Source organism: Myotis lucifugus, unplaced genomic scaffold (assembly GCF_000147115.1).
Source record: "Myotis lucifugus unplaced genomic scaffold, Myoluc2.0 scaffold_30, whole genome shotgun sequence".
Classification (NCBI taxonomy): Eukaryota; Metazoa; Chordata; class Mammalia; order Chiroptera; family Vespertilionidae; genus Myotis; species Myotis lucifugus.
The window spans coordinates 3305079-3320972 of NW_005871078.1; the positions used below are offsets into that span (position 1 = coordinate 3305079).

Sequence of the window (15894 nt, forward strand, 5' to 3'; positions counted from 1 at the left end):
AAAAATGTGGGTGGGTTCTGTGGTTACCTTTCAGAATCATGGCTTTGAGAAAGCCAGGTTATAACACTTTATTTGATCATGCTTCAGTATCTATGTTAACACGCAGAGAATATTTATTTAGTGCCTACCATGTGCCCAGCACAGTTCTGGCACTGAGAACAAAATAGACAAAGGCCTGCCCTCATGAAACAAATATTCCACGGACAGATGAAGAAGGCGAGAACAAGAATTGAGAGGACAAGCTGCCGGGGGCAAGCGGGGGAGGCAGCTTACTGCCTGCAGCTCCAGAAGGGCACTAACTGAGTATAACATAAAAAAGTCTGTGGTTTGGCATAAAGCCTTGAACTTTGAATCAGATAATCTGAGTTTAGACCCTGCTCTTAGGCTTTTCATTAGTGCTAACTGAGGCAAGTCATTGAATTTCTTTAGCATCCATTTGCTCATTTGCAAAGGTAAGATGATGCCAATATTTTCTTAATTTTCACTATGCTTAAAAATGTGAGATGACTTCACTTTTCTTACACAACAAGTCTAAATTTTAGTTCTGTATCAAAGTCCCCAACTACCATTGTAGCCTCAATTTTTTTCAGGTTTTACTCCCTTTGACTAAAACAAGTTCCCTTTGTATCTGGCTAATACCTATTGGTCCTTTAAGATCAGCTCAAGGGAAGTTTTCTTTAGGACATCTTGCGTGTTACCAATTTTCTGTTTTCATAGGTAACATATGAGACACCTAGTGGGTATTTTATAATTCTTTCCTTTGGAAGTAGAACTATTGAGCCAAATAGGATGAAGAATTTAAGGATGCTTTTATAAATTACCAAAATGTTTTCCAAAATACTTAAAATTTGCTTTTATGAGAATGTTTGCCTTAACCATGGGTGCTATTATCTTAGATTTTATTTTGGCTAATTGTTTGTCAACACGTAGGACTCTACATCTCTCCTAGATAGGAACCTCTGCTTTACTACTAGCAATTAGTTTATAAATGCCCAACATATTAAACACAAGAAGTATAGTGGTAGTGGACACAAAACATTGAAAGATGAAACGTCGATATATTAATTTAGCTTGATAAAAATGGAACTCACCTGATAGCTTTCCACTATTTTATCTACAACATGCTCCCAATGAACAGATATCTCAGAAGATGATAGGACTTTTACGCCTACTCCTGTTGGGGCTTCACTGGGAGCTGAAATTTGATGAAAACATTATATTCATATAAAAGATGTCTATATTATAAAGTTCATATAGCACCATATGCATTTTAATATTTTAAATAGGTTTACTATTTCCAAAATAAAATAGTTCCAATAATTTCTTTACCTCTTTCTCTATTTTTCTAATGTTTATTTTATGGTCATCGGTGACACATGCACACAGATATTCATATATACAAATGTGAATGTAGACATACATATACACATACATATACACATGCACAGACACTTTTATAAAATAAAAGCTTCATGGATTTCTCTGATATCTGTGAGCAAGAACAACACTATTTTTTAAAAATTTTTCCAAGTAACCTGCTTAAGAAAGCCTGTGGATGCAAATTAAAATTCATTATATTTAGCTTATTAACTCTACATGATCAAAAACAGGAAATTTGATGTTCATTATAATTAATTTTCAGCTTTCTCATACTTCCTATTTATATGAGCTAAAGACACACAGCAATACTGCCCTCTTTCTCTTTTATGTTTCAGCTATTTTATTTTTTAGATCCTTTCAACAAGTTGTGACATCCACTGCTTTATGGGCTCGGGGAAACTTTTATAAGCCTAATCTTTTATCTGGGCATCAAGTCAAATATGTATCAAATCAGCCTCTGTTCAGTAAAGAGGAAAAAAGTAATTGACAACCCTTATGAAACGTACACAAAGAAACTAAGGAAAACTTTAAGCAGGAGTGATCAATTTTTATTGTCTTTTATTAACAAAGCACAATCCTCTTTTATGTTAAAAATGTCCTGCATAAGAACACTGTTAACTTTCCAAACCAAGATAAATAGGTAGTACTGTGATTAATTTCTTAGTAGTAAAAAACAATAAAACGATGAACACGTACAAGTTTCGACGCATGCAGGTTTTATGAGACTCGTGAAACATTTAGGAGAGAAATATATTTTATACAGATAGCCATGACTAAAGAGATGACAAGAATGGGTTTTTGCCCGATTACTTTAACATCAAATAAAGCAATAAAAAATTGATGTTGGGTGGGAACATAACTTGTAAAAATGCTTTCTACTTCTTTTTTCTCTGTGAGATGTACTCATGCTGTTTAAACTATTAACATTGTGCCATTATATTTCTGCTGAGTCAGAACAAGCCTAGAGAATGTAAGTGCTTACTCAGGAATAAAAAGTCCTGAATTGATTATAAAGTTAAATAATTTCTGCATTTTGTTCTTTCTATGTATTTAGTTAACTAACTGAAAGAAGTACGTGTGTTTATACAGACACACATACATACATATATGATTGCCTTACATGTTTATATTGTAAGTAAAAATCATGAGATGATTTCAATACATATCAATTAGAGCCAGTATTTGTATTTTTATCCCTAAATAGACTTCTAAATTTTTTATCATTTCAAGAAAAAAATTTCAACTGGCGTTCTGACTTCTTTAGCATAGAATTATGCATAGGTTCCCTTTAATAAAATTCTAGCACTCTAGTGTAATAACAAAAACTTATATAAACATTGCAATTATACAAATTTGTTTAAAAGGTGAAATTTTCACCAAAAATGTTAAGGAATTTCTAAATAGGAAATCTCATGAATGCATAGACATACTAAATTTCCAATCAAGTATGGAGAATTTCTGATTGTAAAATTATTATCAAAGGGCCAGGAACAGGGGTCTAAGCCAGCTATTTTCATGGAGATATCCTAACTACCATAAACATGATAAAAAAATGAAAAAAGACTTTGCAACTTTCTTGTCATTGATGTGGAGAGATTCACATTTTAATTTGGCTCAAAATAATTCTCATTCACTACATGTATAGTGTCATAAAAGAACTCCTAATAAGTAAGGTCCAAAAGACAGCAAATGAAATGCCTACCAGAGAACTAGGTTCCTCCCCTTCTCCTTGTCGAGTTAGTAAGATCTTATTTTTACCTACCGTCTTGCGCTGAATTAATGACAGCTATGAGGCTGTATGGTCCATCTCCTTTATTGTTGAAGGCCTTGACTTTGACTTGAAATGCAGTGAAAGGCCGCATGGTCTCATCTTTATGGACATATCGTCCAATATCTGGATTAGTAACCGTAACTTTTTTCCATTCTTCCCCATCAAATGGCTTAAATGCCACTACGTAACCGAAATTGTTGCCATAGTGGTATTCTCTTGACAAAGGCTAAATAGAATTTGAAATATTAAATAGGTTTAAGCAATACATTTAACAAAAGGAAAAAATCCTATACCAATAATAAGAATAATAATGATACACATGGAAGCATGCTTTTTGTAAAAAAAAAAAATATTCTTAGTTTATAAATTAGGGCTGCCTGAAAATTCTAGGCTAAAACATCTGATGACTTCACTTTCCAAGTCTGCAATTCTTGGAACATTCCTTGGTGGGGGGAGGTGTCCCACTCTGGGCCTTTGTACTTTTAGTTCCTTCTACCTTGTACCTAGGATGCTCTTGCATATGTCAGAAGATCTCCTCCCTTACTTTCTTGAGGTAAAATTCACTTACTTGTTTTCCCTGGCCAGAGGATTGGCCATTTCCACGCTCTTTCTATAATACTCCATATCTCACTTCTCTGCTTTATTTTTTTTCTCTTTAACTCTATCTTGATATACTCCATGTATTTTACTTATTATCTACTTTTAAGAGGACAAAGCTTTTATCAGTTTGATTACCTCTCTATCCATTGTACCTAGATCTAAACCTCAAGTAGTATCTATTCAATGAATGAATAAATTATTTTTAGAGTTGAAAGACAGTAATGGAACTCTGGAATATCTGTCTTGTAATCAAACAATAGAAACTGGCCAGAGGAAAAACAGACAGAAGGCAAAAGGAGGAAGGGCTAACATTGCACTCCTCGGTAGGAGGCTGGCTTTGGGACTGTATGACTCCTGTGCTGAAGTAAGTGTTCTGTTTTGCATTATTCTCTCAGAGTTTCTTCAATTGCCCAATAAAGAAGTCTGTGTTAACCCTGCCAGTTCATTATTTGTAAACACTGGCTTATTGCTAATTCTAGAGAATACTAATAATTTAGTCATCTTTAGCCAATAAGGGAAATGTGGAAATTGCATATTTATAATTGTTTAAATCAGAAAATCCAACTTCAAATGTCTCAAGGAAAATTCTTGAATTAAATGTAACATAGCTGCTTGAATATACCTATGTGTAACATGAATACATAAAAATGTAAAAAGTTCAAAGGTAGAAGAAGTTGTACCTGCCTGTACAGTATACAGTTGGCCCTTGAATAACATGGGGGCCAGAGGTGCTATCTCCCTGGTTCAGTAAAATATATGCATGTAACTTTTGACTCCCCAAAATCTTAACTACAAATAGCCACTGTTGACTGGAAATCCTACCAATAACAAAATATTGATTCATACATATTTTGAATGTTTTATATTGTATTCTTAAAAAAGTAAGCTAGAGAAATGTTATTAAGAAAATCATAAGGAAGAAAAAATACATTCACAGTATTCATTGAAAAACTGTGCATACCAGTGGACTTGGGCAGTTCAAAGCCATGTTGCTCAGGAGTTACCTATAGACATCCTGAAACATGACCCCAAGGATATACAAAATGTGATTTTAGATTATTAGAGTATATCAGGTATAGCCTAACATTACCATAACAGTTTAAATTTTTTTATTGCTAGTTCTCTACTTAGTTTATGTAATTAAAAGTATAGCAGATCGCCTACGGAGCTTTCAAAAATTCCAGCCAGTGTAGCTCAGTGTTTGAGCATTGACCCATGAATCAAGAGGTCACTAGTTAGATTCTCTGTCAGGACACATGCCTGGATTTCAGGCTCGATCCTCAGTAGGGTGTTGCAGGAGGCAGCCGATTGATATTTATCTCTCTTCAATGTTTCTATCTCTGTGTCCCTCTCTCTAAAATCAATAAAAACATATTTAAAAATTAATGATTCTCAGGCCTTATTCCTAGAAACTTTATTTCAAATTTTTAGAATAGGATTTCTAATTCTGATTTTTTTTTTACGAAATCCCCATCTTATCCTAAAGCTGATATCCAAGAACATCAAGCCTTATAAAAAAAAGTAAGATGTTCTTAATTTTTAAAAATTTTCTGCACTTTTGTATGTTATATGGACACTAAAATTTACTTATAAATAATTTGAGATTTGGACAAGCAAAAGGCATTTTTTCTCTAAATCTTACTAAAAAATGTGATTTAAGTGCCAAGTATAAAATCTGATTACATAGCAAAGAGTAAAGTCAATTTTTGCTAAATATCTACTTTTATATAAATCAATTTGATTGATGGAAAGAATAATACCTGCCATTTTTCATGTGGTTTTTGAAATTCTTTAGAGCTTAGGTTGTATTATTTTACTATCTGCAGTGATTAAATCTTGAAAATATTTAATGAACAGACAGAGCTAGATAAAATATGGTAGGTAGATACATCTCAGATGTCTATGTCAGACAAGGTGATGCTTCCCCACCCCAGCATCTCTCTCACTTCAAAATTCCAGCCAAGATGCATTGTTTTTCAGACATTATCATCTCTGATGTGGAACTTCCCTTTGGGTTATAAAAATTCAATACAGCGTTTTTGATACCTCAATAAAACACACTTGGGAGACTTCTGAGATTGATCTATCATGATTGATTTCACTTAATGATCAAAGTATATCTCAAGTGGGAAACAAACTCCAATTAAAAAAATAAAAGCTTTTTAACCAAATCTTTGGAGTTTTGAATATCCAGGGAAACTGTTATAATTTACAGTTGGGTTACCAGGTAACAATGAGTTAAAAAAAAGTCTGGAATCAGATAGTTGAAAGTGGGTTTAATGTTTTGGCCAACAGTTCCCTCAGCATCAAGAATCTATTTCTGCACACTAAGCCATAGTAAGCCAGGTAAGATCTCACATATATTTAAGAAAATGATATTTTAGTAATTTACTTTGCTTGTGCTTTGGGCATTGTCTTTTATTTCAATTTATTTTAGGAAACAAAATGGATTTGAGACTAAGTCCAGGTAAAGCAGCCTGTAATAAGTACAACTTATTAAGACTCACCGCCCACGTGATGGTCAGCTCTCTGTTGCTTCCTCCTCCACCTCCTACATCTGAAGGAGCCACATTAGGTGCTGAAACAGACAAGCAAACCACAAAATATAGAGGCTACGGAATGTTCTTCTGATGTTAGAGTTCTTATTCACTATAGAAACTGTACATTTTTTCTTTCACTGGGAAAGACAAACTACACATGAGATCCACTCAATTATAATAACAACTAGAGGCCCAGTGCACAGATTCATGCACTGGTGGGGCTCCTCAGCCTGGCTTGCACTCTCTCAAAATCTGGGACCCCTTGGGGGATGTCGGACTGCTGGTTTAGGCCTGATCCCTGCAGGCCCACGCCAAGTGGCAGGCGGCTGGGGAAGAGCCCGAGCCCAGACTGGGCATTGCATTGCTCCCACTCATGCTAGGGAGAGGCTCATGCTGCTGCAGCTGCACTTGCCAGCCGTGAGCCCAGCGTCTGGTGCCCATTGGCGAGCTGAGTGGCGCTCCTGCTGTGGGAGCGCACTGACCACCAGGGGGCAGCTCCTGCATTGAGCATCTTCCCCCTGGTGGTCAGTGCACATCATAGCGACCAGGTCGACAGGTCATAATGGTTGCTTAGGCTTTTATATATATAAATGCCTCACTGTAGCTGTAATAACCTATTTTACTGCCCTGATAACAACTGATTCAGTGCCATACAAATGTGCCAGCTTTCTGCAGGAAAGGATAACAAAGTAAATTTGCCTTCCCCCATCTTCATTTAAAAAAGTTTTTTCTGTGTCCTTTCATTTAATATGATTTTGAAAGATTAGATGTACTTTGTTGGAAAATATTTCAGAGCTCTTGGACTACTTAACAACTAACTGGTGTGTTAGTTTTATACTTCAATCTATAAATAACTGTTTAGAAATGGTGCATATGCACTAACGTAGGATAATGTTCCCCCAAAATATCTGGAAATATTAGAAATCTAATATCATTCCTTGTGCTCCCACTTCCAATTCCTAAAGCTCTTCTGGAACGTTTCCCCATCAGTGACCCCAACTCTCCCCAATCCCATCCTCTTCTATCAACACTTCAGTTTTCAGTCTCCCTACTTTACTCTTTGCAGTCTCTTCATCCTTAAAAGTCATATTGTAACACTGTTTTATACTTAGTCTCCAAACCATCACTAAACAGAAAATAAGAATGAATAGATTATTGTTTTTTATTTTTTACTCTGTAATCATGTTTTAACAACCCATAACCTGTTTTCCATGTCATATTTCTGAAATTGCTCTCCCCCCAAATCAAAAAATTGCTTATAACTGCAAGTCCAATGGCCTCTTCTTTGTTTTTTCTCCAACAACTTTCTCCTTAAAAGTCCTTCAGGGTAGGTGCTGCATTTTACTGGGTTTGTATACTGCATTTCATTGTAAGCTGTATTTCATTGGATTTGCATCTAATTGGAGTTTTATAGACATTAAGCATAGTTGTCCCTGCACTTGAGGTACATGGAGACCAGCTACCCAGTTACATCGATGATGTCTGTGTTTCTACAGGGGACATACATTTTCCTGCACATATGGGCTGGCTCCAATCTGAGATATCATTCCCAGATTTGTTAACATTAAAAAAAAAAGAAACATCAGTTCTCTTTTGAGTCTCCAAATGCCTCCCATATAGGAAATAGTCACACTTCCTCAGAGTACTCAAAGCAAGCTGTTCATTTACCCAATTGCAAACCCTAACAAATAATTGTGATTCAAAGATAGATACTTCAAAAGTTCTAATATTAGCCACATAAATTCCCTGGTGAAGTATATACATTAATTGTTTATACACAAAATGCATGTTTTTCCTTAGACTTGTAAAACTGTATCATGATTTCTTTTTCTGATGGAGAAATTTATCTGAAGTTGGAGAGATTTTAATACTTAACTGTCACCATATGAGTGGTAGAAATGAAATTAAATTTACAGATGTTAAAAGATAATTTCCCTGTAGCACTTTAGATAAAACTCAGATTGAAGGCTGGGATATTAAACTTCTAGAAACGCTCTGAACCCCATAACTCATATTCTGAAGTTAAAGCTCTCTATGCTATAAACAAAGAACATGCTGTGTTGTATTTAATGAATAAATCAAATTTTGTGTTTAACTATACATACAAGTATAATGGTCACAGGCAAATACTCTCAAAAATAACCCTCAAGAGTAACTTATTATACTGCAAATTTATTTAATTAAATATTGCCTTTACCAGGACAAGTCTTATTTTCCAAATCATTTCATTGCAATACTTTCTATTATAACTAATATTAACCTTTTTATTTAGAACAGAGCTAAATAATGGAGTATATTTACATTATATTGAATATTTCTTTTTCAATTTTAAAATGTTTCTCTTAAGCTCTTTTTAACATCCTTTGAATAACTTACTCAAGATTGATTTTCTCTTCAAAATTTACCCATTGAACTCAGGATGCTTAAGTAAGACAAGCAAAAGCACAGAAATAAAAGTAACTATATGTCTTAATAAAGTGTTTTTATATCTGTCTCGGATAAATTATTGACAGTTTCCTCCGTTTAGCTTTGAATGTGCAGTTGGAGTCTTAGCTGCTAAGGGACAGTGTTCCACAGGTGGAACTGACACATAGCCTACACATCTGACATGAATCTGAGAAGAGAGCAGCTCCGCGCTCCACATTAGCTTCCGGCCCTGCAGGACCAGGAGGTCTTGGCCAAGTAGGGATTCCTTTCAGGGAAGTAAATCATCAGAAGCACAAAGAAGCTTATTTAACTTTGGGCTTCAGGGTATTTAGCAGTGAACAAACTAGACATTCTCTTAATAATAAATCATTAAAAAATTTAAAGAAATATTTAAGAAAAATACAGAATTACTGAATTAATCATGAATAAACAATATTTATAATTTTACTGTGAAAGGTTAAAAATAGTGATGTTTTTTAACTTGTCCTTTTGCCATGATTTCAGTCTAACAAGTGATCCCCTAACACTGTTTGTAAGAGTGCTGCTATATTTCAGTCATACGTCTAAAATATATCTTAAAAGAAAATCAAGCCAATGCCCTGGCTGGTTTTCTTCTTTTTTTTCCCTGTGGAAAGAAACTAATGCTGCCAATTTTACTGTTAGGTTTGAATGCTTAAATAATTTGAATATAAGTACAATAGTCTATTCACTTTATCTATTATCTATTCACTTTACTCAGTTTCAGTTGCCGATGGGCATTTGCAGTGAGAAAATATTACATGGAAAATGCCAGAAATAAACTATTTTGTAAGTTTTTTTATTTTGTTTTTTACAATTTGTAAGTTTTAAATTTTGCTCTGTTTAAAATTCTTGTTTAGTGTGAGTAGTGTGTATTGAGATAGAACCTCTTGTTGTCCTGCTAGGACGTTAATCCTCCCTTTATCCAGTGTAAACACACAGTATACACCACCTGCCCATTACCCATTTAGTAGCCTTCTTGGTCATCAGACTGTAGTGGTATGGCAGTGTTTGAGTTCAAGTAACCTTTAATTTTTTTTAAAGAGACTCAGAATTGTCAGCTAAATAATGCTCTAGAGTCTAGAAAACCAAGGGGAGTAAAGTCTTACATCTGCTTTTTTCTGTCCTTAAATATATATTATTTTTGAAGAGGTATTAATAGTCAAATGAACTATGTAATATTTGTATATTAAAATGAGAACAACTCTTTTTTAATTCTTATGATCTCCTGGTCTGATGGTGGGGACACATTGTTCTTTTCCATAGTAGGTAAAAAAAAATATACAGGCCAAGATAGTTTGCAATAATATGAATGTCTTAGGAACTTATCAGGCTGAAATTTTAAGTTTGTTTGTTTATCTAGTCTTCATTCTCAAACAGAATTTTTTTTAAATTTATTTCACATCTCTTTTTACAACAAATTAATTTATTTAAATTACAGTTTACATTCTTTTTTTCTTCTACACATAATTTTGAGCACCAGTTATAAACACTGTGCTGTGTTAAGCACAAAAGATAACGAGTAAAATCTGATTCTAGTCTTGAAGAAGCTTTTAGAATAAATTAAATATTTACAACTAATTTAAATTCAATCTAACAAAAATCCCTCATTCATATGTTTCCTCAGTGAATGAAGCCCAGTTTAATAAAAGACTCATTTAGAACTTAGAAATGATTTTTGCACACCACACCTAATTGGATACTTAGATCAACACTTTGGAATAAGTACAGTTGACTCTTGGAAAACATGGGTTTAAAGTCCTTCTTTTTAAACATATAAAATATATATGTTTATATGTATATATTCAGAGAGGATTGGAGAGGGAGAGAGATAGAAACATCAGTGATGAGAGAGAATCATCGATAGGCTGCCTTCTGCACGCCCCCTACTGAGGATCGAGCCCACAACCTGGGTATGTGCCCTGATGGGGAATCAAACTGTGACCTCCTGACTCATTGGTCGACACTCAACCACTGAGCCATGCTGGCTGGGCTGAACTGCTTCTTTTAATCTATTTTATTATTAACTAGAGACCCAGCATGTACGAAATAGTTAGCGAATAGCTCGCTTCTGCTTGCCTCATTTGGCTGCCAGCCCATCTCTGCTGGTAGCTCCCGCCCCACCCCCCACCACTTGTAGCTCTCTGCAGGCTAGTAGCTCTCCCCTACAAGTATCTCACGCCCCACCCCGCCTGCTACAAGAGCCTTTGCTCATTTGGTAGTGACGCCATTAGGGCTTCAGGACCACAGGCCTTTTGTGATATAGATGACAGTAACTAACTTTACCATATACCTTTCTAACTAAAAAATATATTCTTATCACCATTCCCCTCCTTTATCAAGCATATCTTTTTTTAAAAAATATATCTTTATTGATTTCAGAGAGGAAGGGAGAGGGAAAGAGAGAGAGAAACATCAATGATGAGAGAGAATTATTGCTTGGCTGCGTCCGGCATGTCCCACACTGGGGATGGAGCCCACAACCTGGCCATGTGCCCTTGACTGGAATTGAATCTGGGACCCTTCAGTCCACAGGCTGAGCCAAACCAGCTAAGGCAAAACATATCTTAAAAAACTAAAAAAAATTAAATTAATTTAAATAACATAATAGCTTCATTAAATGTGAAATTAAAGCTCTGTATATAGTATGAAAGTGTTGATTCTGGTATTAGGGTTTTTGCTTTTTTCCTTCTGGGGTTGATCTGGTAAATAAATGCAAAGCTGTCAACCACACCTGCATGCACTGTTTTAGAATATCAACTCACCCACTGCACCAGCAGATCTATTAGCTATGAGGACACATCTTGCAATGACACATTACTTTGAAGGGAGCTTTTGTTATCTCTTTCGTACAGTCAAAAATAAATGGGTTATAATGAATTACAAATGCATCTTCTAATTCTTCATTTGGGAGCCATCCATTTTATAGTGCACTTGTCTGAATCCAAAGAATATACCCAACTGTGCACTGTGATCTGAACATTAAGTAATTGGACAGATAAGGACATGTGCTGCATTAGATAATGCCACGTCTTTCAATCAGCATAATGAGGCAGGAGCGACCTTTCCATCAAGTGGGAACCAGGCTTTATTCCACATAACATCTGCTTGCATCTGCTGGAGGATTACTATAATGGTACATGACAAGACAGACATCCCCCTGTTTTAGGAAGTATTTTTGTTTTCTTGCAAGGATGAAAAATGTAAGGGTCCAATTTTATGCATATTTAATCTTTTGAAAGCAAGATGAAAGTAAAATAAGTAAAGAGAAAGTTGGTTAAATGTTATTATATTAAATATACAAAATGATTCCCTTGAGGTGATAAGAAATTAAATGAAATTAGATGATCTTCTATTATGCTTATAAAAATGGAAATATATTGCACAAGGTGATCAATTACAGAGTAGATAATATTTTTATAAGCATGTAAAAGTTTAGAAGGAGCACTAACAGCATAATAAATAAATTTTATTAAGTAAATATTATGCACTAGACAGTACTAAATGCTTTTATTACATGTTCTTTATTTTTTATTATTTTTTATTAAATTTATTGTGGTGACATTGGTTAATAGGATCATATTGGTTTCAGGTGTACATTTCTATGATACATGATCTGTATATTGTATTGTGTGCCCACCACCCAAAGGAAAATCTTCTTCTGTCACCATATATTAGGCCTCTTTTATTTTATACTAGAGGCCTGGTGCACGAAATTTGTGCACAGGAGGGGGGGCGGGGCCCTCAGGCTGGCCTGCACCCTCTCACAATCCAGAACCACTGGCTCCTAACTGCTTGCCTACCTGCCTGCCTGATCACCCCTAACCACTCTGCCTGCCTGCCTGATTGCCCCTAACTTCTTGCCTGCCTGCCTGATTGCCCCTAACTGCTCGCCTGCCTACCTGATCACCCCTAACAGCCTCTGCCTTGGCCCCTGCCACCGTGGCTTCGTCCAGAAGGACGTCTGGAATGATGTCTGGAAGGTAGTTCGGCTGTCTGGTCTAATTAGCATATTATGCTTTTATTATTATAGATTATCCCTCCCCTCTGGAAACCACTAAACTGTTGTCTGTGTATGAGTTTTTACTTGTTTTTCTTGTTTGTTCGTTTCTTGCTTTCAGTTTTATTTTCCACATATGTGTGAAATCATATGGTTATTGACTTTTTCTGCCTCACTTGTTTCATTCAGCATGATATTCTCAAGATTCACCCATGTTGTCACAAATGACAGGATTTCATCTTTCCATGGACAGTTTTGTACTTCAGAAACGTGTTCAGATGAAATGTAGTTTATATTATATTAGTAAAGAGATCACAGGAAAAAATCAAGCTCAATGAGATTTTTCAAATGTGTATATCTGAAGCAAATATGTTATAATTTTTTAAATGAAACAAATTTACTTAGACCAACTTAATTGCTTGATTTTTTTCTGTTTTATTTTGAAATGAATACTTGTTAAATCAAATTAAGTGCATTATCTCTTGACATGAAATTATATGATTAAAACCTCTAGTCAGATCATGTCCCAGTTTCTTTTCATTTTTTTTCCAGAAAATATAACTGTGTTCAGTCCATAACAACAGAAGCCTCTATTACAAACATAGGAAGCTCTAAAAACCAAACACAAGTATCCTGGCTATGCGGTATCTGTGTTCTATAAAACATCACCTTATATTACCTCTATATCCTAAAGAGATTTCTGTGAGGTAGAGAAAAGGGAACAACCATGTTTATTTTAAAACAACAAAAAGTAGTATTTAAGTTATATTTAGTTTCACAATTGAGGATTAAATCTAAGCTTGGGCTAGAAGTCTAATAACATCTCATATAAATGGATGCATTTTTAAGAGTGAAAATAGTGCAGATCAGTATGCTAGTGTTTTCTTCCTTTATTACAGCATCATCATTTTTTATCTGGTAAGTTACATGAAACTTTAAGAGATCAATGGACATCCTGTGACTAATTTGGTTTTAAAAACTACAGACTAATTCTACTTAGAAGTTAGGTCAAGGAATGAGGTAGCCAGAAATGTGTATAAGTGATATTAAGATATCGAAGAAGAAATCTAATGGTACTTTGTCATCCATTTAAAATCTCCCAAATAAAACACTGAAAATAAAATGTTGGCAAGGCATAGTAAAAATAAGCAAACTCAAAGAGCCTACAAAATATTTTCTTTTTCAGAGACAGGGAATAATAGAAAAATAGCTATTATTAGAATCAGAACAATATTTTTGCCTAGTAATACAGGGGAAAAGAAAGTAGAGTGGAATCCTTCTTGTACTGAAGCCTACTTAAATGCAGTTGGTATTTAGCATAAAAAATGTGAACCTACATTGAAAGAACAGCCAAGGTTGAGCTGTGATGAAAGAGCATAGTTAGAGTGACTCCTAACATTTAAAAACAAACAACACACTATAGCTATTTCTCAGAGATGCTGTGACTCTCCAAGTGGTATAGATCTGAGAAGTCCTCACCACATTCTCTCCACTCCTAGCTCACCCTATTCTCCCTGCCCACACCATCCATACACGTGGCCATTCAATTATAAATGTGTTTGAGAGACACACAAAACTGTGAGACACAAAACTGGGAACCTTCTAAATCATCTTACATCAATAGTCTGCCTGGTTAATATTCACAATTTATATTAAAGTTTATATTTTAAATACCAATTTCACTTAAGTGGTCTCCAGTGGCATATGCAGTAGTTTCAATTTACCTCTTCCCCTATGTTAATTATGTAAAAATATTCTTAAGCTTCATATTTCCTTTCTTGTTTTTGAGGGTCTTGATATAAAATACACACACTTGTGTCAAATACATATATACACACAGAGTTTGGATGAATCACTTACCTCAGAGCATGATTTATTTCCAAATACATTCAACTATATATTAAAGTGGCATTGTATATATAAGTCTTCTAAATTTTACAAAAGCTTCTACATACCAGCACCATCTGTTCTAATTTTGTTTGACGGTATACTGGGCTCTCCTATACCCAATGTGTTGGTTGCTACCACACGAAACTCATATTCCATCCATGGGATTAAATCCACTGCTCTTGCCGCTTCCATATTTCCTTCAATAATTGGGGGATCTAAATAAAATGAACATTAGAGAATATCATTTGAGGAATATCACCTTTATAATACCCCACTTATATTTTACTATTTAAAAAATGTTTATTGTTGAAAGTATTATACTCGTCCCCTTCTTTCCCCGATGGACCCCTTTTAGCCTGCCCTTGACCCTCCACCCCCAGACCCCAGGCCTTCACCACCCTATTGTCTGTGTCCATGGGAGATATATATATATATACCAGTTCTTTGGTTGATTTCTTCCCACCCACCCATCCCTGCCTTCCCTTTGAGATTCCATAATCTGTTTCACTATTTTGAGAAAATGTCACATATTTCATTGGGTTGAAGTGAAAATAAAAACAAGAAATGACAAACTGTTAAGTTCAAGGGAGTAAGAGGGGAGATCATTAATAAATAATAAACTAGAAAGAGTAATATGCATATGAATCATCTATTTACCAAGTCTAGGGTAGGAGGTTTGACTACCTCCCAGGTCATGCTGGTGTTGGTAGTCCACATGCTATACCTTGAGTAGCAAGGAGTTGTATCATCAAGGTAGAATCTAGAAAGATTTTCTGAGGCAAGGGTACAATTGAGGCCGTTAAAAATTTTATGGACTGCCTCTGATGTAGAGTATAGGTAGTGAATTGTTTATTACTAGGGCACCTATATGTTGATTAGTTGGTTTTTTAGATTTATACACAAGTCATTTGGGGCAGAGATGATAAATGTTATAATAATTCATTAAGATTTTATCAAGTACTTTTCATAATTCATGCTGCTAGATGCCGGATACTAATGGGAAGATTATAAATTATGGGTTAAATATGTTCTAAGATTGCTTGAGATATGATAAAACATACAACCTGGGCAGAATTATACATTATTTTAAGCTCTCATAAAATATTTCCATATGTGTTTTTAGTAATTTGCCTACTCATACATATGCATGTAAATACCTGTACACCACTATGTGGGAAATTTGTTTCTTTAGGCTTGTCTATGACTCACTATCTTATTAGTTAGGGAATTTTTATCTCCAATGCAGACCATGAATACATACATCTTTA

At 34.9% G+C, this 15894-nt stretch overlaps 1 protein-coding gene across 1 annotated transcript in view; it reads right to left on the minus strand.

Moving 5' to 3' along the window:
* Positions 1-15894, minus strand: part of CNTN1 (contactin 1) — a 196710-nt gene that overhangs the window by 33453 nt on the left and 147363 nt on the right. The window contains 4 exon segments of the mRNA XM_023752262.1: positions 1092-1195; positions 3143-3377; positions 6259-6329; positions 14692-14841. Of these exon segments, the coding sequence (XP_023608030.1) occupies positions 1092-1195; positions 3143-3377; positions 6259-6329; positions 14692-14841 (560 nt within the window).